The 26,151-nt window shown below is 39.8% G+C and overlaps 1 protein-coding gene across 1 annotated transcript in view; it reads left to right on the top strand.

Moving 5' to 3' along the window:
- Window positions 1-1,476: 1,476 nt before the first annotated feature.
- The window catches only part of AHCTF1 (AT-hook containing transcription factor 1), a 56,679-nt gene continuing 32,004 nt past the window's right edge, over window positions 1,477-26,151 (top strand). The window contains exons 1-15 of the mRNA XM_026844067.1: window positions 1,477-1,560; window positions 6,308-6,434; window positions 7,640-7,893; window positions 11,664-11,844; window positions 12,630-12,837; window positions 14,079-14,195; window positions 15,178-15,262; window positions 18,261-18,411; window positions 21,482-21,614; window positions 21,703-21,884; window positions 22,352-22,413; window positions 23,304-23,432; window positions 25,529-25,619; window positions 25,703-25,792; window positions 25,925-26,065. Of these exons, the coding sequence (XP_026699868.1) occupies window positions 6,314-6,434; window positions 7,640-7,893; window positions 11,664-11,844; window positions 12,630-12,837; window positions 14,079-14,195; window positions 15,178-15,262; window positions 18,261-18,411; window positions 21,482-21,614; window positions 21,703-21,884; window positions 22,352-22,413; window positions 23,304-23,432; window positions 25,529-25,619; window positions 25,703-25,792; window positions 25,925-26,065 (1,945 nt within the window). The 5' untranslated portion in view covers window positions 1,477-1,560; window positions 6,308-6,313. The remainder of the gene's footprint in view (window positions 1,561-6,307; window positions 6,435-7,639; window positions 7,894-11,663; window positions 11,845-12,629; window positions 12,838-14,078; window positions 14,196-15,177; window positions 15,263-18,260; window positions 18,412-21,481; window positions 21,615-21,702; window positions 21,885-22,351; window positions 22,414-23,303; window positions 23,433-25,528; window positions 25,620-25,702; window positions 25,793-25,924; window positions 26,066-26,151) is intronic.

The following is a 26,151-nucleotide window of genomic DNA, read 5'->3' as shown; positions in this document are numbered from 1 at the left end:
GCATGAAGCGTGCATCACGCTGCGGAGTTGCTGACTGAAACAAAAGTGCTTGATTTTCATAATAAACAGTGATTTCGGGTCTGGAGCTTCTGCCGATAGAAAGAAGCGTAGTGTCAGTCTTTCAAGTCTAATAATGGCTTCCTGATCATGTTTGGTAAAATGATGGGAAATCTAGGCTTAATTCCATCGGGAGTGCTGAACTCCCTTTGGGGTGTATGGCTAAATGTCGTAGCTCAAGCACCTTCTCCAGCCCATCACTCTGGATGCTTGTATGGGTCTCGGCTGGCAGCTGTCCCTTGCCTTTGGGCACACAGCACTCTATCCTTTTCTGCTCAGGACAGCTTCTCGTTCACTTACTGCGTCGACTCTTTTTCCTGTATAGATTTGTCTGGGGTTTGCTTTTTTAAGACAGTGAAATGAACTTAATCAAACTTCTATGAATTTTGCGCCTTCTGCCTAGTAAGCTGTTGAGTATAGTATTAGAGAAACAGTGGTGACAAGGCTTTGCTGGTGTGGTATTGTTTTACTTGTCTGGTGGAGAGGATTCTTAAATTGGTAGGAGAGAATTGCCAAACGCCAGGGCCTGTTGCATGTGTTGTAGATGTTTTTGCAGTTCAGCTTGTCAGGTTGCTGTTTGTGAAAGTATGTTTTAGCATTTGGTATTCAAAAGCCGTCTGGACGTGGTCCTGGGCAGCCTACTCTAGGGGACCCTGCTTGAGCAGGGGATTGGACCAGGTGACTTCCAGAGATTATGGAAGGCCTTTCTCTTCGTTATAATGTGTGATTTTGGAATTTGTGCTGGGTGGGGCAGGCGGTGAGACGGCATACCGGTGTGGTATGCGCTGAAGGTGTCTTCAGGAAGGCAGTGTGTGTGTTCGGTGCTGAGACACTTAGCACCTACGTCTGTCCATGTACACCAAGCAACATAAAAAGCATATTTTCAGAACTGACTTTAGGAACTTTTCCTATCTTAGCCACATTAGACAGGGACTACAACTCTTGAATGAAAATGTAGTTGTGTTAAAGAACCGTAGGAGGTAGCTGTGTAAACTGGCTCTAGTGTCAGATTCTGATCTGTGGGTTTTGCTTGTTTTTTCACTTAAAGGAAAATCAAAGTGATGGTCTGCATCAGCTACAGGATCTTAGCTGTTGGGGGTTGTTGGGATAGAGAGCTGAAATTCTTTCTTCTTCTCACCTTCTGCTGTAGCTTTATGGTTGTGGAGCATCTGCACAAACTCTGCAGGAGAATCTGTAGGCTGCACTCCAGTGAAACAAGCCTGATTGTAGAATTCTGAGACAGACCGTCTCTGTTATGCTAGTGGCTTTTTAGACTAAAATTCAGAGTTTGGATTAAATGTAGGGTTTTTATCCAAAACATTGGGGGGAGGTTTTTGGCCTGAGTGGGAAAGACATGACCCAGTGGTACTCACTAAATCGCCTGCTAACTTGCTCACTACATCCTCTTTCTGCAGGAGTAAAATATGGCGAAGTGCAAATTCACTGAGCCTGACTACTAAGGTGCAGAAAGGATCTTTTCAATCTACTGCTTCGCCAATGCTTGTGAGTTGCTTCCTGTTTTTCTGGGGAAAATGTCAGGAAATTGAACCAGTCAATAATAATTCAGAAATTCTATAGTTGTCATCTTTACCTGTTGTTCAACAAAGTGGATGCTGTTTTCCCAGAAATAACTTAGTTTTTCTTCCATTTCTTCTTTGACTTTTTCCCATTCTTTGTCCCATTTCCTTAGAAAATGTTATCTGAATACTGTCACCCAATGTTGTCCATTCTCTGATCACCAAGTAATGCTTCCCTGAAACCCCTTTAGCTTCCACGTCTGGCTGAATGAAAATGATGCCTGCCAGTTGCAGCCATTCTCAGTGAGACAGTGAATCTCTTAAGTGCAAGAGGGAGTTAGAAGTTGACTATTTCTTGGGTGGTGTCCTTTCTAAAAGTGAAGAGTTTTTTTGGTTCTCCTTGCAGACTGAGTGTGTAGTTTCACACATGCGTGAGGTAGCATAACGGCTTACTGCCACAAAACAGAGATGGACAAATTCCCTCTTCTTCTGGCCAGTGCATTGTCTTGCCTCCTTGTGCCAACCTTTATGCTCGATAGTTCTCTCTGCAAGCTATCTTAGCCTGGTGGAAAACTATCTACTTCTGTGGGTTAGTTTCGTGCCTGCTTAGGGAGTTAACTTGGCTCATAGAGTGCTCTAAAATGTGTTCAAGTCAGTGCAAGGTAAGCCACAGGAATACAGGAGTAGAGCAAAGGAGCAGATGGAGAGATGGGAGGCAGTAACCAGGCCTCTCTTTTGGTGGCAGTGAAGTCAACATGTTTTGTGAAGGCATATTTTCAGCTGCAACTGACTGTATCTTTAGCTTTTTCTTCAGTAAACCCGTAACATTGTTGGCCTTTGAAACTGATTTTCATGTACTGTTGTCAGTCAGAACTGACATCCCAGAACTTGGACTTTGCTGTGCGTGATTCTGTGTGAACGTGTAATACCTCAATTTTATTTTTATTTATGTAGCTCTTAAATCCAAAAATCTATCATCAGTCTAGGACTTGTGGCATGTTCCTTTCTTTGGAAAAAGTTCATGTTTGGGAGTCATAAGTACCTAGGGTGAAGAAGAATGATAATTTTGCCAACTTTTACATGGTCCACTTTGGTATAGGATACAGCTGCAAGGTTGGATTCTGCTTTACTTCTGAACATGGAGTAAGCCTGTGGCCATTTACACTCATCTGATTTCTAACAGACAGAAATTGGGATCTGGTTGCAGTTGTTTTCAAAGAGAGCAGAAGCACAGTTAGTGTTGGGTATATCTCTTAAGGGGGAGGCTCTATGCCTTTTAACTATCTCCATCTGTTTTCCCACTGTTTTCATTTTCCAGTAAAACATCCTAATAACCAGACCACTATATATACTGTTCATAATTTATGATGGATTTTATCTTCCTAGTTCCATACTGCGAAGCCAGATATCTAGGAAAAAAAAGGGTTAAAATGCCCATTGGCTTACTAGCAGAAACCTAGGCATGCCTGATGCTCTGGCATTTTCACATGCTTTTTGATGCAGTTGCACAACTGAAGCATGATTAAATTTAAAGCTAGATGAGTGGTCCAGGTGTTGGAGCATTACCTATTTGATGGTTCTTACTTGTGGTATTGGACTGATAAGCACATTTGGTGTGTAGTGTAGATTGGACTACACTGTGTCAAGGTGTGAGCTTTCCACCAGAGAACTCTTTCCGATTTGGTGGAGAGTTTGGGGTGGTGAGTGTTTTGTTTTTCAACTCAAATCTCCCCAGTAGAGTATCTTAAAATCTGATTTCCAATTTGGTCACGCAAAATTCTGTGCTCTTGACCTGCCCAGGTAGGCAGCGGCAAAGGAAAGGTGACTCATGGAGAGCATGCAGTTGAGAAGTTTTCTTGAATGCTGTTACCTGCCCTACTGGAAGATACTTGTTCACTCTTTTTTCTTAAAATGATCTTGCTATTACTGTGAGACATCGTATTAATAATCAGGAAGTGCTTATCACACAGACTTGGTTTTCAGAGATTTATTTTTTTTCACTACAATCATATATGCTCTTTTTGGAATTTTGTGCTATTTTCTAAAATGCCTTAATATATATTGTCATAGTCAGTATTTTCTCTTGGGGGAGGATTGACCAACTGAGTATTTTAAAATAGGCTACTTTGGTGTGGGGTTTATTGTTCAATGTTTTCTTTCATTAATGATCTGGATGATGGGGCAGAGTGGTATGTTCAGCAAGCTGGCTGATGATATGAAACTGGGAAGAGAGGTGATAAAACTAGTGGGTCATGCTGCCTTCCATAAGGACCTCAAGAGGCTGGAGAAATGGGCTGCTGGGAACCTCATGCAGTTCAGCAAGGGGAAGTGTGAAGTCCTGCTCCTGGGGAGGAACATCCCCGTGCACTGGTGTGTGTTGGGGGCTGCCCAGCTGGAAAGCAGCTTGGCAAAAAAGACCCCGAGCATCCTGGTGGACACCAAGTTGAGCGCGAGCCAACAGGGTGCCCTTGTGTCAAAGAAGGCTGGAGGTGTCCTGGGCTGCATGAGGAGGAGCTTTGCCGGTGGGTGGAGGGAGGTGATCCTTCCTCTGCTCAGCACTGGTGAGGCCACACCTAGAGTGCTGGGTCCAGGCCTGGGCTCCCCAGTGTCACAAGACAGATGGAGGTACTGGAGAGAGTGCAGTGAAGTGCCACAGAGATGGTTAGAGGGGGTCAGAGCACCTCTTCTACGAGGAAAGGCTGGGAGAGCTGGGGCTGTTCATCCTGGAGAAGAGAAGGCTCAGGGGGATCTCATCAATACATGTAATACCTGAAGGGATGGGGTAAAGAAGATGGAGCCAGGCACTTTCCAGTGGTGCCCACTGACAGGACCAGAGGCAATTGGGCACACACTGAAGCATTTTAAAGATGCTATTCAGCAACCCAGTATATCTGTCTTAGTATTTGGTATTACGGGTTACTCCTAGGACATATGAATTAAATCATTACAGTTAAGCTAAGCCAGAATGCTGATAAAATTGTGGGGCATTTTACTCTCTGGAGCCCCAGGATGCACTGCAAAAGTTTGTCCCACTGTTGCTTTGAAATGGTAACAAGTACCAAAACACAAACGCAGCAAAACTGTTGCAAATAAGTTGTCCCACTTGGAACTTGATCTGTGCTAGTTGTGAATGCTGGCAAAGTGGTCAGGCTGGCTGCCTGTAGCAGCGTCCTGCAATACTGGCTTTGTCATTGGCAAAATTTTTTTCAACATGTTGACTTATGCTTAGTGCAAGCCCCTGACTTAAGCTTTCTGTGTTTCCCATGTTTCATGTTGGCAGAAGATATTGGAACATATTCTCAAAGAGTGCTTGTGGCTGGAAATATAGTAGATTCCAGTGCCCAGGCTTTAGAGCATAATTTTTCTCCACAGAAGTACAATTCATGTAAATTGTGTTTATATATAAACATTGCCCTTTATGACTTTGTGTTGCTGTCAGAGTTTAGTCTTCAAAACTAGCTGTAACCTCCTGTGCTGTAAGGAAGGTAGGTTATTAGTGCACACTGGAAGAAACAATCATAAAACTTTATTTGCAGGAGAACCTGTATGGTACAGTTAATGCATCAGGCTTTTGTGTGCACATTTAAGGGGCTGGCTGTACTGACTTGTAGCACAGGGTGGGGGTTCTGTTTGATGCCTGAGGTGGTCAGCTTGTGGAACACCCAGGAACAGTCAACTGCGTGTACTGTCTTCCTTTTGAGACTTCATGAAGAAATCAGTGCTGTTTGAAAAAGATAATTAAATCTGTCTTGTCTTCTGCCAGCTTTTTCAATAACCCAGAGAACTTGTAAGACATGGTAATTTGGAGTAGTTTGTATTTCTATGTGTATGGAATATCTCTTCTTTAACCACCTATTTAATCTTCTAACTCACTTCGGCTTTTAAGTTTTCCCACCAAAAAGTCTGTCTTGACATACTGAAAGGTGGATGCTTTGTGGAGCACCTGTAGAAGTGTGGAAACTGTCTGAAAGGCCTAGAAATTTTTTTAAAATATTGCTGAGATGTGATAAGGACAGGCAATAGGAAGGAAGGGGCTGGGTTAAGGAATATGAGTATTTAAGTATAGGAAAAAAATCAGTGTCTTCAGGTGCTGTGTTGCTTCCATCATAATTTTATGGAAAACTGCTTTCTACTTGATGAGCTATGAAAGCCTGTATTGCTTGTAATGTGAAAATATCAACAGTATGTTTTCTGGAAGACTTTGAGAATGAAGGTGGCTAAGAATTTAGGATTCCTTAATGTTCGTAATGAACATGCAAAAGGTGAACAAGACAAGATGTGTGAAATCTACTGAAGACAACTGACAAAAAATAGCAAATTATCAAATCAAGGGAAAGGACAAATGAAACTTACGCCTTTTACTGAGAAGCTTTTTAAAATACGATTTTTCTCAGATCCCGTCTTAGTAACCTATGTGAGTAGACGTGAACTCAGTGTATTTTTTCTTTTCCCTGTTATTTGTCATGTCAATGCAAGACAAATAACAGGAAAAATGTCTTGTCAATCTGTGTCACTTTTTGTTTGTGATCTCATAGGCATCAGGAAAGTAAAAGGATTCTCTTTGCTCTGCTGCAAGATCGAAAACTGTCCTGAGTGCCACTTTTTTTAAGGAAAAGAGTTACAGGAGATATATAGGAGATTATTCACTGCATCCTGATGAAACTTGTGTCAATCTCAAAAATATTTATGGCTGACATGAGTCTATTTTTGCATTTTTTTTTCTTTATTTACAGTGAAGAATGCGAGACCTAACAGCTCAGGTAACGAGCAGTCTGCTGCAGTTTCCAGAGGTGACTGTTCAGGCACTTGGGGAAGATGAGACATCCCTGGATTCTGTGCTCAGTGGGAAGTTTTCTGGAGGTGAGCATTTTCCATTAAATTTGGTCTTGGTGTAAAGTTGTTATTGTTTAGAGGTTAACTGAAGCATAGAGTCATAGTATCAGCTGTGTCAGGTTGGTGCTGTTAAGATGCATCAGATTTTGCAAGAACAAAAAGGATATTCTAGTGATTAAAAATGTTAATATTAAAACGTTAGTGTAGTTGACATTTGAAATGGCAACAACCAGCACCAATCTTGTACTATTAAAATAATTTACTTAAACATGCTGAGTCAGTGAGCCCTCCTCAATTTCTGATTAATTAAGAGGCAGTTTTCAAAGAAGTAATGGCGTTGCTTTGGGCAGTATTTACTTATAGCAGATCAAGCTCTATGACCATCATAATGTCACACACAGAACTGTTATGGAGGCAAAACCCTCTGCTTTTTCTGTAGCCTGAATAAAAACAGGAGGAGGAGGAGGCTAACACTGTTAAGCACTACAGCTATATTTCCGAAGTATTTAATAGGATGCAGATGAGTACCCAGTGAGAGCTGCTGAAAGAGGCTAAGCAGATTAGGTCGCTGATTTTCTAGGTGATCTGAGTAGAGCTGGGTGCCTTTTTGGATGTCTAGTTTCTGTTAAGACCAGGTAGAATCTGTCTCCCTGACTGTAAGTGCAGTAGTTGGGTTGCTGCTTCCTTTGAGTTTGAAGTAGTTCAATGAAACAACATGTGTTAAATTCTTTCTGTGCTCAGCACCTGTAAAAGTTTAAATTTACTCATGCAGTGCCCACTTTAAGATAATTTTTTAAAGTCAAATCCCTGCCCAAATTAGACATGTGTCAAGTGAAATGAATAAACTAGCAATGAATTGGCTTAGATTTGTTCTATTTGAAGTATGCTTTAAGACTTATATTCCTGTATGTATTTAGATGATTTCTAGCAAAACCAAGCTGAATATGGTATAAAAGCTGTAGATCAATATAATGTAATCTTTATCCCAAACAATCAGAGTTTTTCAGTGCAGGAATGAAAAGTACAAATGCAGAATAATACGGTTGTTAATTTTAAGATGCATTGCATGAGGATTTCAGTGTGTGATTTTCGATACTTGACCAGAACTAGGTATGTTGGTCTTCCTCTGTTAGGTACTTTTATTGAAGGAAGGGGGCAGTGACAGTGATTTTTCAGTTGTTCCCAATCTTCTGTTGGAAATTTGCTTTAGTCAGCTTTCTTTTCTCTTACAGGGAGAAATGGCCTAGCATGGTTGGCGTGTGGTCCTCAACTTGAGGTGGTGAGCTCTGTGACAGGAGAGCGGCTCTCTGCATACCGTTTCAGTGGAGTAAATGAACAGCCTCCCACTGTTCGTGTGGTAAAGGAGTTTTCCTGGCAGAAGAGAACTGGACTGCTGGTTGGGTTGGAAGAAGCAGAGGGAAGCGTTCTCTGTCTGTACGACCTTGGAATATCAAGAGTGGTTAAAGCAGTTGTTCTTCCAGGAAGGGTACGTACTTTTTAATTGGAGAAACAAAGCTTTCATGTTGGTTAGGTGCTGCATAATCCTGTTTCAGGAAAAGCTTTGGAGCACCTCTTTGTAGGAGGTATTTTTTCTGCACTGCATTAGCATTCTGTCACTTTAGAGTATACAGTCAGGAGAGCCTTGATGGAAAATCTTGGGCTTAATGGTACCATTATCTTTTGAGTTTACTGATAGTAAAACAATTTTCTGTTTTTACTGTAGAGCACATAGTTACCTAATTCTCCACTTAAACAAAAAGGCATTGGAAATTAACTTTTTTTGTGTGAGTGAAAAGGAAAAAAAACCCACCCCTTTTTAAAGTCTCTGGAACATACATTTCCTAAATGGTTTATTTCTGTTAGAAATGCTGTCTTTAAAATATCTCAAACGTCCATAGTTGTGCTGTAAATGACCTAGGCCCATTCCCATGAATGTCAGACTAGCAAGCAGATGACTTTAGAGCAGAACAGCTTGTTATGTTGTCTTAGGATATGACAGAAGAGCTTTTAGTGAGTTATCTGATGGATTATTGAGAGCTTGACTTTTCATCTGCAGTCATTGATTCTCTGCTTATGGAATATTGTGTTTATGTGAATTGGTATAATGTTACTAATTTTTCTGTCTTCTATAACCCATAAACTCAAATGATGTGATGCCTCAGTATCATCTTAATGTGAACAAGAAACAGCGTAAGCTGATAGAACATCAAGACACACTATATTTTTATCATCTTAGAATCTGCAACAAATAAATATGTATTTATTACTCAGCTCTCCATAATGTGATTTGGTTTGACTTGCTCGAATACAAGTGACATTTTCTTTGTAATGCCACAGTGTGTTTACTAGTAGTAAGCATTTGTATTGTGGTAGTTTCTAAAAACAGGAGTTGGGTTGGTACTCCACTGTTAGTTTTGCCTATCATGAGAAATCCTAGAGTTTAGATGGAAAGGCAAGCCGTATGCTGACATAACTTACTTATTGATTATACACTTATGTTTGTGGAAAATGGCACAGCTTTGCTAAGTTTTAGTTCTTAAATATAAGTAAGCTGGGAACAGGAAAAGGAAAGGTTAAGAATGACCATGTCACCTATGGAATCTGTGTCTACAGAAGTGATTTGAAATCAAACATAGTTCTTGGTTGTATTAGGGAGTTTTTCTATACCATAAAACAGCGGTTCAGGAGAAAATATGAAGAAGCCTTGGGGGGAAAATTTGGCTGTTGTGTGATGAAGGTTGTGAATTTTGGAATGAAGCCAAAGCTTATCTGAGTGTTTGCTCTTATGCCCTGAATGCTCTGGATTACAAGCACATTGGGTCTATTGCTTTCATTTTGCTTCCTATCTCTTTGCTACTGGATGAGTTGGTTCCACATAGACAGGACACAGGTATTGCTGGTTGGACTGTTAACTTTGAAGTTGTGAGTGGGATTAAGGGGAAACAAAAACAAGTAGATAAAACCTGCATTTGGCCACTGTCTGTAGATTTTGAATTTATTTTGTAACTTGTACTTCCAAATTATACATTATGTAATATGTGTTTTTAATCTGCCTGAATGTTTCTCTGATTTTCACACTGATTATTTTTAAAAGTAAAATGCAGATCTATTCTTAACATCATTTTCCACAGTTTTTGTCATTCCTGTTTTAAGGCTTTAATGAGCACCTGAATTTTTGGACTGTTTTTCACGTGGCTGTATCTCCTGTGGACAACTAAATTGTAGAGGTTAACACTAACTTAGAGTAAGTCTGGTCCATAGTGTGAAGCCATTAGTGTATTAATACAGGGTATTTATAGTGACTGTATGCCTGCCTTTTTAGTGTGAGAGTAGATGTGTAATCATTCATTGAGTAAAGAAATGAGTTAAAAAAACCAAACTCACAGGCTTAGAAAGAATTTTGGCATAATTTTTTTAGTGTGTGGGAGCATCTCTCACTGTCCTCTGGATATACACGTGAAACGCAGCAGAAAACTCAAAGTGTTAATGGAGTATTATTTGAATGGGATTCTTGTAAAAGCAAATCTGAATTTAAAATATTAATTATATTAAATTGGCTTATAATGGTCGTCTGCTTCAGAACTATTGAACGGTATTTTCACAAATTTTCCTGGTTTGTAGTAGGCAGAAGGGTAGCATTCAGATTCAGTGAGCTGAGAAAAGTTTCCTTTGTTCATTCCCAGAATGAGTTGGCAGTAGTCTAAGGGAATATGAAAAGCCAGTGCATAGCGTAGTGGAAAAATAGGCAGTTTCAGGAGCTTCTACATGGAAAATTGAAGTGTTAAAACCGGGAAACCTTTTTTAGAAGACTGTATATCCAAAAGTGGAAAGGATTCATGTGGAGCCAGTTGTACAATGAAATAAATCTTAAAAAGGAAAAGCACTTAGAAGCAACACTTGAACTTTGGTTAATTCTGCAGCAAGATGTGTGCAGTATTTCTGCTTTCCTTGTAGCAGTCATCAAGACTTGGAGCAACAAGAATTCAAATAATCAAGACACTTTCCATAGTCCTTCAAGTAGCCAAGAAGATTGGACATTTAATTTGATTTAGAGGAAATCGGAAACAAAATGAGTGGTTTAAATGACTGTAGGTACTTATGAGATAAGAATTCTTGTGACCAACGTGAAAGGTAAATTGTGTAGTAGGTTGCCAGGCAGTGTAGTTGTAGCAGGTGCTTGAAACGGGAGAGGAGAAAACTTTGGGGCTTAGGGGTTTGGTTATTTTTCCCCACTTAGGGGGTCAAAAACTATGTCTCGAAAATTAGACTCCCTTGTGATGCTCACATTTTGTTTTATTTTCATGTAAAACTTTGTTGTTGCTGTAAAGCTTCCTGTTTTCATTGTGTTGCATTTTGTAAGAAGGCTAAATAATAGCCTCTCTTCTTCTGTTGTATAGCTGTAGTGCAGGAGTCTTCGTGTGCTTGTACCTCTGCTATAGCAGTCAGTGTTGTCCTGGGATGTGTTGCAGGTGCTGAAAGGTCTGTCTTCACCTTGCAATAAAGTTGCATGCGGACTGCTTCGCATGTTAAGGAGCAGTGTGCGCTTCTTCCTTAGTTGGAGTTAGCTTTTTATCTAACAAGCTGCTGTTCTTTTGCCGTTGTTTTCAGCTGGCTTTCCAGATTTTTGTTAACATTGCTGGTGTGCATGTAAAACTTTTTTTACTTTCTAAATGAGAACTAGAGTAAATTTTACTAAGTCAGTATATCCCTTCAACACTTTCTAAACACATTTCATTCCTGTGGAAATGTGTCTACCATGCAACTTGACTGCTGCCATGTGTGGCTTGCAGCCATGATTTATTGTAATACCTGTTTGCCAGAGAAGACATAGACTGTATCCCAGTGCTTATGGGCTGTGAGCAGTGGGAGAGCTAGATTGAGTTTTGTCTCTTTTCCTTAGGTCCTTTAAATATGATGAAGTTTCTTGCCTATACCTGATTTGATGTTTTCTTAATTATTTCCAAGTAGGAAAGGAAAATTGGTAAGCTGTAATAATAGAATGTACCATTTAAGCTGAAGTTAATTCAGTTACATAACTGTGGGAGACCCAGTGAATGGAAAGCAGCAAGAAATTTTTGTACAGGGTGTTTTTCTTTTCTTTTTTCTTCATACAATTGGTAACAATGCTTTGTTTTTAAGTCTTACGATTCTGTATTTACTTTCCTGTTTCTGATGTCCTACTTCTGGCTTCACTTTTGAATGACTTCTGTTTAGCTTATCAAACAGCTTAAATATTAACTTGTAGTTTTCCTGTAGGTAACTGCTATCGAACCTATAACTAATCACGGAGGAGCCAGTGTGAGTACTCGGCACCTACATCAGAGTCTGCGATGGCTCTTTGGAGTGGCAGCAGTGGCTACAGATGTTGGTCACCTACTTCTGGTTGACCTTTGTTTGGATGATCTATCTTGCAGTCAGAATGAAGTAGAAGCATCAGGTAAGCTTGCAGTTTTTAAACTTGAATTTGAAAGGAAGAAGCCTTGTGTCTTTTAAATAAGCACTGTTCATTCCACTTTGAAGATACTAATGTGCAGACGTTGATGACTGCTGATTACAGGTGGTGGTTTGAAATCATATACTCCTGAACTCATTAAAATGGGAGTGGTTTAATACTCCTGCTAATGTTACAATGCCTTCTCCCCACCACAATCCCTGTGTCCCTGTGGTTCTTACCAGTGAGGTGTAGGAGTTTTACCATCTGAGTCAGTGCAGCTGCCTGACAGGAAGTTGTGTCGGCGGTGTTCTATTTCTTGGGAATGTTCTTCTGCTTCTCTTAATTGATTTGAGGCAGATTTTAGGCTTGTTTTTTGAAATAAATCCTGACTTAACAAAATCATGCATTTGGATGAATGATATATCAATTTATGTATTCAGATGGTATATGCTGTTCCAGCTATTACAACAGTGGCTTCAGGAGTTGATGGCACTTCAGATAGCCTCATGATGAACTCCTGATTTAGAGAGTCCAAGCAGAATTTGTCTCTGAAGGTTACAGTTCTTCCTGGTTTTGAAATACGAGGGAGAATACCTGTCCCATCAGAGAGTTCTTAATGTTCTTTGAATACATGCAAAGTGGAAATAGCAAAACAAGTGTTGCATAAATGGGTATTTTGCCTGGGATGGTAGAATTGGATTATATGTGTTCTCATGTCAGTGTTGAAAATGCAACCTAAATAATGTAACACATTAATTCCTTGCATTGTTTTTTTTTTGTGTGTGTAGATCTAGAAGTTGTCACTAGAATTCCTGCTGAAGTTCCACAAAGAAGAGAAGCTGTGACCAGAGAAGGGAGGCATCTCTGTTTTCAATTACAAAATCCTTCTGGAACAGCAATATCAACCCTGTGCTTCATAAGCAGAAGCAATCAGCTCGCTGTGGGTTTTTCAGATGGCTACCTGTCACTATGGAACATGAAAAATTTGAAGAGGGAGTAAGTAGGCCTTTACACTTGGCCATGCCTGGAGGTTCAGGGGTCTCAATTTTTTGCTGAAAGAAGTATGTTAGTTTGAAGAGAACTGTTTCAGGGACTGAAATGTTGAGTATAATCTTGACGTGTTTAGAAATCCTCTTCTGACAGAACTATTAAGTCATACATGGATTAAGTGGACTTCCTTCTCCCCAGTGGACTGGGATTTTTTTTCTCATTGTGCCTGTGGAAATTGAGGAATTGAGCAATTATATCAAGCACTTAGGATGTGATAGAGCTGATTTTTATAAGACAGTTTCTTCTATCGGTGATATTCAGTGAAAATTTGCACAAACAGGTTTTAGGAATGATTTTTCAGAACCAGTTACTGCAATGAGGGCATACACATTGAAAGGCTTAAGTATGTTAGTAGCGTGATTTTGGTGACAATATTTGTAAAGTGTCCCAAGATGATACTAGAGAGACATGAAGAATCAGTAGCTGATCTGTGCCTGAATATATATTCTTTCCTATGTTTCAGCCTTGACTGAAATAGGGAAGTGACCCATTCCAAGACAACAATGCATGTGAATGAAAGTTTGCATGAAACTCTTTGAAATAAGGGACATGTAAATTTGGAAGGAGTAGAAAAATTAAGAGATTATTTTAAATCTGCCAAACAGCAATCTCACTTTAAATATTTGACCAAATTCAGATAGGGATTCACTTCAGCAAATCTACAGTGACTTGCCAGAAACTGTTGAATGCCTAAATAGACAGGAGGAATAATTAGGTGGCCGGAATGGATTGTAGGTACAAATAAGGATTGTAGGTACAGATGGATTGAAGGTACAAATAAGGTTCAGAAGTCTGGAAGAAAAATGCTTTACATAATCCAAGAAGTGAGAAACTACTTCTGTTTGGTGCTGGATTGTATGTGTTCAGAAGATAAGCTGCATTTGAAGTTCAGTATTGAAGTAGGCTACAGCAGTTAGAAAAATCAGCTGGCAGCTGAAGTAATCATTTATGTTCCTCCTCCTCAGACAGAGGAGGACATGAGCCCAGGTTATTCCATTTGATGGACAGTAATTTCCTCATCTCTTGACTGTTGCGTAAAAAGTAGTCACTTCCTTGACTCACTTGTTTGAGATGGAAGTATGTACTTTGAGGATAAACACATACAGTGCTCTTCTCAGAAGATGCTTCTGCCCTTCTACAAACCAGGCCACTAGGCTCACTTTTTTTTTTTTTTTTTAAACTTGTAGGCACCACTCTCAGCTTGAAGGAGGAAGGATTCCTGTCTATGCTGTTACTTTTCAAGAGCCTGAGAATGATCCTCGCAATTGTTGCTACTTGTGGGCTGTTCAGTCTACACAAGAAAGGTGAATAAAAACTTAAAATATGGCACTTTAAAAAAAAAAATGTTTGTTGGCATACAGTTGATACATATATGTTTGTTTAGTTTATTTAGCTGTGCAAAAGATTGGCTCAGTTATGGAAAGTGTTAATCTTACAATGCAATTTTTACAAGATTTAACAGACGTGAAGAGGGACCTACTAGCTCCTACCTGCCTCCTGAAAGAAGGCAAAGCAACAGTGGCTGTATTTTTGTGCTTGCATTCTTAAATGATTTTCTTAATTTCTTGATGACTGACTGCTTCATGATTTGTTTGATATTCGCACCATGGTATTAAAATACTGTTGAAAGTAGTTGAAGCTGCAGATCTGGAACACCAAATGTGCCGATACAACAGCCTGCTGCCTCAGAAGGAGGGAGGTGACAGCTTTGCGATTACCTTGTGCCAGCTTCAGCAGTCTCTGGAGCCTTCATGAGCCAGTTCAGCTCACCTAGCAGAAAATGATCCCTGTTCAGCAAAGAAGTCAGTAGTTTCCTGCTGGGCTAATGAATCAAATCAGACTGTGGAAAGGGGCAGTGTATGCAAGAGAGGGACAGGACCTTTGGTGGCGAGGGAAGGGGAGGTGGATTTTTCTGTTTTAGCATCAGCAAGCTACTGAATCAGCTCAGCTGTTCATAGAGTGGCAATCTTTTAAGTTTGACTTTGAAGCTGTTTTGGCTGAGAACCCTTCACTGTGAAGGACTATTTCCTACAATTTTTAGTCTATACAACCTATTAAAGCTTTCAGATTGCATGGTTAGCATTTGCCCCTGAAGCTGTTAGCATCAACATTTCCTCCTTTGTGTTTTAGCAGCTAAATGTGACGAGTTACCATGTTTCGGAAAGTGGTGTTTTACTTTTCAGCAATAGCATGCTATAAGAAAACTTCAGCCTAGATCTAATGAAATGATAATGAGGACTATAAAGCAGCTTTGTAATCAAATTTCCTAATTTATATCTTTTTCAGTGAAGGTGATGTTGTGAGTTTACATCTGCTGCAGTTAGCATTTGGTGACAGAAAACGCTTGACATCAGGACAGGTCATGTATGAGGTAAGGTGTGCATGTATGTGGAAAGATGAAAATAGTTTTTTTTTTTTCTACGTATCAGTTAAGTTGGCTGGGTTGATATTTACCATCAAAATTCAGAGCTGACTAAAAATAAAAATCTTTTGCTGAGTTTTCTTGCAAAGGCGTTGCCTTTGTCCATAGGTTTGAAAACAAGTCATACAATTTTATACTGCAGTGTTGTGTGTTCCAGCTAGATTAATCTGCAGCATACAATTGAATATAAATTCAATTCCTGAAGAGGAAGCAGCTTTTTAAAATAAATTATTCTTAATTGAAACACCAAATTAATTGCATATAGGAAGGTAGGGCTTTGCATAGCTTTGTTTAACCAATCTGCAAACTTGTATAAGCGTCTATCTGTCTCCCTTTCTTAAAATACAGCCATAGAGCTTTATTCTCTTCTGATGTTCAGTATTCTATTCTTGTTTTTCTTTCGCACACTGTCAGCCGGACTTCAAATTAAGTGTATGTGCAGTGTCTCTTAAGTGTTGATCCTGAAACTTAGCAGCTGTAAAGATAACTCACTCCTTGGCTGGGTTACCTATGAAATCTACTTTTAAAGCCAGACAAATACTTAAATACAGAAAACAGTGGTGTGATGTGGTCAGAAGAGTGTACGTAAATTTTTAGAACTTGCTCCAAAGATGAAGTGTTTAAAATATGGATGAGGTATCATTAGATCTCAGATATCTAACAGATAGAAGATGCATCTGTATGCTGTATATTTTGATTCATCAGTATGCTTGGAACTCTTTCACAAAAGTAATCTTAATACAGAACAATTCTTTCCTCCTATTTTGGTACTTTCTCTTGCATATTCTCGATACTTACAGAACGACATAGGGGTGATTTTTGTATTGCGGTACTTACTCTGTTTTTATAGGAACTGTACGCTTTGAATTTTTTGACCGAGTTTAATTTTTGACCTTTTTCCTTATGTATAGGAAAGCTCCTTATTTGTAAGTGTTACTTTTGAATAGAAAAAGACAAAGTGTTTGGAAAAGGTTGTGTTTCTTTAAAATGCATTATCTCTCATAGTGACAAAGTAGAAATATCTTTAAGGGATTCAGCGTGTTCTAAATATGGATGTCATCTCTTTATGTGTAGTTTTTTTATGACTGCACTAGAGGAACAGAGCACCCTAAGTGCATTGAAATGTTTCATCAGCCTTTAAGAATGAGTCTACTAGAAACCGCGATTGGCGCTTTTTTGAAAAAGCACACAAAGTGATTAAATGACGTTGTGTTTGTGACCTGAGAAAGCTGTGGTATAGTAAATGTAAGACTTTTGACCCTCTACAGACTATGCAGCCAGTAGTATGTTCCCAGGCTTGTAAGGGGTGTCAGGCACCAGTCTCTGGATTTGAGATGTTTTGCTCCCCTGCTGTTTTGGCTTCCCTGTGATGAGTGTTGTGGAAGATTGAAACAGGACCCAATCTTAAAAGGTAGTTGAAGAGAGAACTAAAAAGCTGGATCCTCTGGGGAGAAAAGTCAGATTCTTCAGCTAGCTTCCAGATGAGCCACTTACACGTGTAGCTTTGTACCAAGACCTGATGACACCTACTGCCAAAAAACTGCCCAAAACATATCCCCTGACCCCAAAGATGCATTAGGACAGGATCTGTGCTCTACAGGGGACACTTTTTAGTCTCGGAACACTTCCTTATAGTCACAGTTTGGACAGTGCTACATGGCTGTCTGCCTACATGACTGGCAGAGTCAAGTTTCTTGTCCCTCTTCTGTGGCAGAAAATGTAAGAGTTCTCAATTGCCAGGCCCAATTTGAGTAAACAAGGAGGAATCTAGAGTTGACCCTTGTTCATTGACCAGAGTTCATAGGAGCTTGAAAGATTTGTCCACTACAGCAGTGCTTTACGTTCCAGGAATCAGACTTGAGGCTATGGAATGGCACATCTTTGACTTTGTATTGTGGTAAATAAAATAGTCACAAATAGGACTAATGGAACATGTGGCACTGTCTTTTTGTAAATGAGCATCAAACTTGTGTCTCTTCTGCCTTCAAGGCTGGTTTAAGTCTGTGGTCATGTAATTAATCTAGTGGTATGTTGAAGTTATGCTATCAAAGATCTTTTTTATACCATCTCAGCAGTTGCTAAGACTAGTGCATCCAGTCATGGTCATGAAGCACAACCTTGCCTTTGTCCTACACAATGCTTGCGGATGGACAGAGTATACAGCCTCTACTTGCATATCAGGGTCTGACCAGTGCATCTTGTTGCAAAACTGTCTTCGCGTTTTAGTGGTCAATAAAGTAATTACTTAACATCTTCTGTACACTGGAGTTCCTTAACATGGATTTGCTTTCCCCAGTGTGGAAAATCTAAACTGTAGTGCTTTACTTCAGAAGTTGTCTTAGGCAGGAATTGTTTGATACTATTTTCCCTTTCCCCCCTACCCCAGCTTTGAGGGAGAATAATGGCTCTTTATATGTGAATAAGAGGAAATTTCTAGCCATTAACATTAATCTCTGATGGGTTTATGGAGTTTTAGTACTTGATCTGATGAAACTGTCTTTTGGAATGGTGGCCTTTCATTCAGGACAACATCTTTTACTATCAATTTCAGTGTTTATTCCTTCTATAATAAAAATGAGATTCTTTTCTTATGCTTCATTCTAGTTTTTCGAAGAGATTGTTTCAGTTTTTCTTCTCTATTCTGCACATATCTGTTATTTCCAAAGTTACTTGATACAATAGAGTGAATTGTGCATGCTTCAGAGCAAACTTTACCTAGGGAAATACTAAATTTTGGCCTTTACAACTAAACTAACCCCTTTATGGTTTGACAGTTGATTCACTTGCATGCCAAATGTAGTTTCTAATTGCCCTCAGAAATAAGCTCATAGGAAATGCACAATATAATATGCATATTATATTAGAGATAGACATTCTCTTGTATTTAGGTATAATGTATGTTTTTATCTCAAAATTGATTTTCCCTCTTCTTTTATTTTTTCCCCAGGGTTTGGAATACTGTGACGAAAGGTACAGTTTAGATCTCACGGGTGGAGTCTTTCCCTTGAGAGGACAGACCAGCAATACCAAATTACTCAGCTGTCAGACCATAGAAAAATTTCGCAACCATGTTGACAGAGAGGATAGTGTTAATGAAGGTTTGTTCTAATGTCCATGTTTGGTTATTAAAAAAAAAAAAAAAGTTTTGCAAGCTAAGCAATGAAGCCTTTAGGCCTACTTAAAAAGAAAAATTGTATGCTTAATTTATGTGGGACTCTTTAAAGGAAAAGATTAGGTTTTATTTTATGCTTGTTGACTTGCTATAGCAGTGTATGGTAGGGTCATCTGTATAATGTTTGTCAGTCATTTTATTCCTCCAGCTGTCGTCTTGGAATGATAAGATCATTCTCTCCTTTACTTAGGAATGTGACCTGAATCTTTTTTTTTGCTATTCAAACCTACATGTGTAGGCAGCCAGTCAGGTGGTGTTCCTGAGGGCTCAGTACTGGGTCCGGTTCTGTTTAATATCTCTATCAGTGATCTGGACGAGGGGATAGAGTGCATCCTCAGTAAGTTTGCAGATGACTTCAGGTTGGGCAGGAATGTTGATCTGCTCAGGGGTGGGAAGGCTCTACAGAGGGATCTGGATGGGTTGGATTGATGGACTGAGACCAATTGTATCAGATTCAACAAGGCCAAGTGCTGGGTCCTGCACTTGAGTCACAACAACGCCCAGCAGTGCTGCAGGCTTGGGGAAGAGTGTCTGGAAAGTGGCCCAGCGGAAAATGACCTGGGGTTGTGGGTTGAGGGCTGGCTGAATAGGAGCCAGCATGTGCCCATCTGGCTAAGAAGGCCAGTGGTATTCTGACTTGTATCAGAAACAGCATGGCCAGCAGGGACAGGGAAGTGATCTTACCCCTGTACTCAGCACTGGTGAGGCCGCACCTCGATTCCTGTGTTCAGTTTTGGGCCCCTCACTACAAAAAGGACATTAAATGACTTGACCGTGTCCAGAGAAGGGCAACAAAGCTGGTGCAGGGTCTGGAGCACAGGTCCTACGGGGAGCGGCTGAGGGAACTGGGGGTGTTTAGTCTGGAGAAGAGGAGACTCAGGGGAGACCTCATTGCCCTCTACTACAACTACCTGAAAGGAGGTTGCAGAGAGCTGGGGATGAGTCTCTTTAATCAAGTAATAAGCAATAGGACAAGAGGGAATGGCTTCAAATTGTGCCAGGGAAGGTTTAGACTGGATATTAGCAAAAGTTTCTTCACCAAAAGGGTTGCCAATCATTGGAACAGGCTCCCCAGGGAAGTGGTTGAGTCACCATCCCTGGAGATATTGAAAAGACATGTAGACATGACACTTAATGATATGGTTTAGTGATGGACTTGGCAGTGTGTGGTGGTGTGACCTTGGCTAAATGCCAGGTACTCACCAAGTCACTTTATCACTTCCCCCCCTTCCCCCTTTTTTCTCAACAGGGCAAAGAGGGGAAAGAAAATAAGATATGAAAAATACCCAACCCTTGTGGGTAAAACAAAAGTAGTTTTAATATAAGCAAAGTGAAGCAAAGGTTTACACGCAGAAGCCAAAAAAGAAAATAGATTTATTCTCTACGTCTCATGAAGAGGTGGTGTCGGGCCTTCTCAGGAAGCAGGGCACCAATACATGTAGTGGTTGCCTCAGAGGACCAAGGGTGACCCCACCCCCTTCCTCCTTTCTCCCAGCTTTGTACTTGAGCAGATGTCATATGATCTGGAATATCCCTTTGGTCAGTTGGGGTCAGCTGTCCTGGTTGTGTCCTCTCCCAAGATCTTGCCCACCTCGTCCCACTGGGGGAGGAAATGTTGGAAAGAGCCATGGAGCTATGTAAGCACTGCTCAGCAGTAGCCACACCACCAGGGTGCTATCAACACCCTGCCAGCTCCCAGCATAAAACACCGCACCCTGAGGGCTGCTAGAGGGGAAAACCAATTCTGGCTCAGCCAGACCCAGTGCACAGTGTTAGGCTTACAGTTGGAGCTGGTGATCGTAAAGGTCTTTTCCAACAAATGATTCTGTGATCTGCCTGACCTTTTTTTCCTCTCTAGTAGGTTCCAACACCTACAAGTTCTGAAAGTGGATTTTCTCCTGTTGTGTCATGTTTCCGAGGAGAGTGCCTTCTAAAAACTTAGTAAAAACAGAAAACCAATGCCACACCCCAAGCCCCCAGAAAAACCATAAACCAAAACTCAAGCAAAAAAAACACCCCCTTTCTGTCTCCTTATGAAGAATGAGGCATAGACAAATACCTGCAGTTTTTCTAATGGTTTCTAATTAGCTTTTTTTCAGAATATGTTGGATTGAAGTTTTGGGAACACATGAGCTTCTGTTGGATGTGGGTTGGGGCTAGCAATGAAGCTGTCCTCTGAATTCTGAAAATAATCGATAGCTTCAAAGGCAGTTTCAGTGGCTAACAAACCAGAAATGCTACAGGAGTTCACACTGAAGCAGTAAATTGTGTGAGGATCCCTAAACGGTGATGATGAATTCAATGGAGAACAGAGAAGCATTTTACCAAATAAACTCTTCTTGTTCCTTACTCTGTTAGGGTAAATGATATACCATATACTTTGCTTATACCTAGAGAATGTGTTCTCCCTGGAGAAGATGGACCATTCCACTTACTGGGTGAACTGCAGTATAACACTGTGAATGTTTTATGTTAAAATTTTTATTCCATTTCCTGTTTGTTGGGTTTAAGGGTTTTGTATTTATTTTGTGTGATAATTGTTCTCTTTCATTCTGAATAAGCTGGAAGGCAGGTATTCTGAAAACTTGGAATTTATTGGAAATTAATAATGCTGGCTGAGTGATACAAGTGTATATGATAACTATTTGTGTGCTTTCTAAAATTAGCAATGTATATGTTCCTAGTATATTTTTTGCTAAACTGTTCATTTAGTTAAACGTCTTGCTCAGCTCTTAATGTATGGAAAGCTTAATGAGCTAATAATTGTGTATTTGATTTGGCTTGGAACGGATACAATTTGAACAAGAGAAAGGGGCATTATGACTGAAACCTATCACAGAGATTTTTGCTATTCCATACATTTTTTTAATTACGTTCTCAGTGTTGTGTTGCATGAGTGATATAACAGAACTAAGCCAAAAGAGAAAGTGGTGTTTTAAAAATATCAGATATCTTGTATTTTCTACAAGTAAGAAACAATGTGTTGTCTTTTACAGTAATATCTCCTGACACCAGTGTATCAATCTTCAGCTGGCAAGTGAATACTTATGGTGAGGGAAAGCCATCTACTTATTTGGGTGTATTTGACATTAATCGCTGGTATCATGCTCAAATGCCAGATTCGCTAAGGTAGATTTTTCTTAATTTGTTTTCAATATCCCCACAAATAATTCATTTGAGAGTTGGCAGTTAGCTTATGCACTTGTTTTCTTTTAAGGCCAGAAGAATTCCTTCATGATTGCCCTTATTTTGCGTTATGGTCCCTGGATACTATAATAAGTGTGACTTCTCCAAACGTCATTTTGGATATTTTAGTACATGAGCGGAGTCTAAGTCGGGGAGTTCCTCCTTCTTATCCGCCACCTGAGCAGTTTTTTAATCCAAGCACCTATAATTTCGGTAAGTATTTCACTGCATTTAATAATGATAAGCCTAAATTGAGGTCAGATGCCATTTACTGATTCTCTTATTCGTTGTTTGTCATTCAAAAACCAAACCAAAAAAACCCAACCCCCCACAAACCCAACTCTGATTACATTGTACTATAGTGGTATTTAATATTGTGAAACGTACCTGACAGTCTGTGTTTGGGATTTCGTTGCTTTTGTAATGTAGCCTGGGAAGCAGTGATGGTTATAAAATGAAATGACTTTGAACTGAAGCTCAAAGCACGTCACCGCAATTGCACTAGAGATGAAATTTCTACAGGTAGTAATTATTTTTTTTAAAAAACTTTGTAAGTGATCTGATGAAGAAACTGGGCACTCAGTTCTGTCTTTCCAGATACTGCTGTTTAGAAACTGTAAACTGGTTATAACATCATTGTGACTATATGGAACGCTGTCAAACATTTGTTGTTTCTGCAGATGGTACGTGCTTGCTGAACTCCGGCCTTGTTCATATGACTTGCACTGGCTTCCAGAAGGAGGTGATCTTTTACTATATCTTTATTGAGAATGTCAAGAGATGTACATTTTCCAAGTATTCTATTTCACTGCTTTCAGTGTCAGAGACCATTTTATGCTCATCCTGCCCATTCACACGCATAATTGCAGTTGTATCCTGCCAGTTTTATGCAAATGGGAATTTTTTCAGTCTACTCATGGAACTGTAAAACTACCACTGTCTCCTGTTGAAGCACGATTGAATGTCTAGAAAGGAATACAGGGACTGAATGTTTAGGAAGGAGTACAATGCTACTTTAGTAGCAAGAACAAAGATGTTGTGAAAGTCAGGGAAAGCTGCCACTTCTTTAATACCCATCAGTAGAACTGCTTGCGTAGTCTTGAGTTAGGGTTTTGATCCCTGACTAACTTGAAAAAGGACAGAATGGAGAAAATTAAAAATTGAAGTAGACTTCAGCTCACTAAATGTTTTCAATGTAAGTCAGCTTCTGCACAAACAAGCATAGAAAGGGTCATCCAAAGTGTGATTTGAAGTTGTGTATTAGTTTTGGTTTATATAGAATGTATTTTGTGTCAGTGTTCAGGGAAGAAGGAAGACCTGTGTATTGACAGAAAAACTAGAACATAATTAATTAAGCATTTCAAGGGCTGCTATTTTAAGGCTGCTATTTAAGGGCTGATACTTTGTTTTACAGGGTTTTTTTGGGTTTTTTTTAGAAACATTGTTAGTTTGGCTGCCCTGTTTAAGACTCTACATAGTAATGCTTACTCAGATTGCTAACCCAAAGCATTTTACTAATGGAAGCTTTCTGACAGTTTCAGTGAACATTTATACTATTTCAGTGTTTAGCCAGAACCTTAGTGGTTTAATAATAATGCTGTGTTAATCTGTAGTTTTTGTTTGATGTTTCAGACCTTGAATTTTTTGAAGAAGTCTGGTCCTTCAATAAGTGAAGCCATTCATGATAGCTACAATAGGTGTCTTGTAGCTGGCTTGCTGTCTCCAAGACTAGTTGATGTCCAGCCATCCAGTCTGAGTCAGGTGAGTGCATATCAGTGAATCAAGGGGGAAATATATTCATCATGTCTGGGAGGGCTGTAGAGGCTACAGGACATGATAACCTGATGTTCATATTATTTGCAAGTTGGGCTGAAGTGCAGGTGTTGACTTTAGTTAGCAGAAGCAATAGTATTCTTAGATACAGGCTACGGAGTTTGATTGGGAACAGCCCTAATGGATCTGTCTTTTAGAGACCCATCTATTAATTCTGTGCCACGAATACACACAAGGAGGTGTGCAGTCAGTGCTGGTCACTTGCCACACAGAGCATCTTTCCCTCAGGACAACCTTCATCCTTGTCAGTTTCTCAGAGCATCAGGTTCAGTGCAGTAGCTGACAGTGTGGGTGTCTCACTCGAATGAGATCTATTGCAGATGTCCGCTTGCGGAACAGTACGTGATCATTTGCTCCAAGGAAGTGGGCTGTGGTAAACAATTACTGTTGTCAGCTCTACCTGGCAATTTTATCACTGCTTCCCCTCATTTTCTCTTCACCAGTAGGCTTTTCTGTAGCCTCTCAAAGCAGATCTTGACCTCTGTAGCCTTTGCCTTGTGCTACGGTAGCCTGATTTACTCCTCTTAGACTGTCCTCTCGTTGCTGCCACATCTTAATCACTTTTACCTCAGGACACCCGCTACCTCTATCTGCTTTATCCCACCACAGGGACTTCACCTCACTTTGTCATAGTTTTTCCATTTGCAGTGCACCAGACTTTCTCTCTCATCTGAAGAGTTTCATGAGATGGAGCCCTTGTGATGAGCAGCCCTATCTTCACCCCCGCAGGTTCCAAACAAAATGATCAGTAAATAATGGAGCAATGAGTAGGAAGGGGAGGACAGTCTTCCCACTACGCTCATATTCCTGCCTACTGGACTCTTTCACCAGAGTTGTGGAAGTGTGTTAGGGCAAGGAACACTTCTGCACAGTGTGTTAGCTGCAGTAAATTTCTTGGCAAGTTGACCTAGCCCATAGTCTACTTATTTTGCAAGCCTGGTGCAGACTCTTACATTCAAATTAGATTTTTTTTCTCATGTCAAGTCCAGTTTGGAAATAACTTGGGAAATCAATAAATGTTTTAGTAACCTTTGCTGAATTGTGACTTTATAGTTCAGAGACTTGTTATACATTTGAGCAAGGATTTCTTTTGAATGTTAGTAAGACCAAATTCAGAATTAGGGTTGAGAAGCTTGGTTTGGAGTTTTGTTTGCCACCATAAGTAGTACTTGGTGTGTTTCCTTGTCTGAAACCCATTTTCAGAAAAAGAGGGAAATACCGTATGTGTATTCTAATGTGTAGAATTACATTCAATCGCTTTGAATGTAATAATTTTACCTAGAAAGGAAACATACTTTTGAATGGGTTTAAAAACCAAACAAATGAAAAGTAGTAAAATTTTATGAAGGATCATTTCACCTGGAAGGAGTTTCAGAACACCAGGTGAAATAAGCTACTTCTTAATATTGCGTGTCTGTGCATACCTGTGCGTTACCCTTCTCAAGGACTACCGTGAGGGACAGTATTTGAACAGCCTAAAATTTAAGCCTATTAGAATTTAAATGTTTCGTTTCTTTTCTGTCCTTTTAGAAAATCGTAACTTACTGGTTTGGGTGTCAGAACGCCGCCTTGTCTTCGTAGTCTAGAAAGCTAGTTGATCTTAGCTTCACTGTTTCTGTGCAAAAAAACATTGCGTAGTTGTATTTGTTCTGTCCCCTTCATGCATTCTTGATGGCAAACCTAGATGCCCAAAATGCTTAGTGGGTATTAGCAGAGGATGTTACTGAAGATAGTCAATTGGAACACAGTCAATTGAGACTCCAATGCAGACGCATGCAAATAAAGATGATAATTCACCTTCAGTAAGTTGAAATGTCAGAGGAAAAGTTTAATGTGTTCCTCAGACCCCCAAGCAGTCCAGCCTGTGGCTATAATTCAGAAAAAGAATGTGGAATTAGTTGCATGTGTACTAATTGACTTTGTGATGTCCGAATGAGTATACAGTTAGAAACAAATGCTTACTGTTGATGGGTGGTTCAGATACTGGAAGTATGTAAGATTCTCACTTTGTCTGTTATGCTTAGGAGGAGCAGTTAGAAGCGGTATTGTCAGCTGCTGTCCAGACGGGTTCTCTAGAACTTCTGACTGGATGCATTAAACACTGGACATCTGAAGGTAATACTACTTCTGTTGCTTTTGTTATCTATTTCTTAGCCTGAAATTGTTGATTCATTTCTTCTTTATTTTCTTTTTTACAGAACAGCCAAGTTCTGCTGCTAATTTACGGTTTGTTCTTGAGTGGACATGGAACAAAGTGATCTATGCAAAAGATGAATTGGACCAAATATGTGAGTACTAGTGCAGCCATTCCGCAAACATAAAATCATTCCTTCTAATTGAGCTTGTTCAGTTCTTCAGGTGTACTTTGAAACTCTGAAATTACTCTGTAGGCTAATGATGTCATATTTATTTGTGAAAAGGTGTTCCGCTCTTTGATGGCTCTTGCAACTTCATTGACCCCCAGACGTTACAGTCTCTTCAGCACTGCCAGTTGCTTTTGAGCAACCTTAGCACGATCTTAAACTGTTTTCTGACAGAAGCACAAGAGCTTACCGAAAAAGGTTTGTAATGTTATTCCTAAATCTTTGCCATGTTTTGTTAAGATTTGAAATTATGTTTGGGTTGTAATTGTGGAAACGTGAGCTTT

This window comes from Athene cunicularia (genome assembly GCF_003259725.1).
Source record: "Athene cunicularia isolate RWA chromosome 3 unlocalized genomic scaffold, athCun1 chr3_part1, whole genome shotgun sequence".
Lineage (NCBI taxonomy): Eukaryota > Metazoa > Chordata > Aves > Strigiformes > Strigidae > Athene > Athene cunicularia.
Note: the sequence above shows the minus strand (reverse complement) of the source record. Positions and strands in the feature narration are given on the sequence as shown.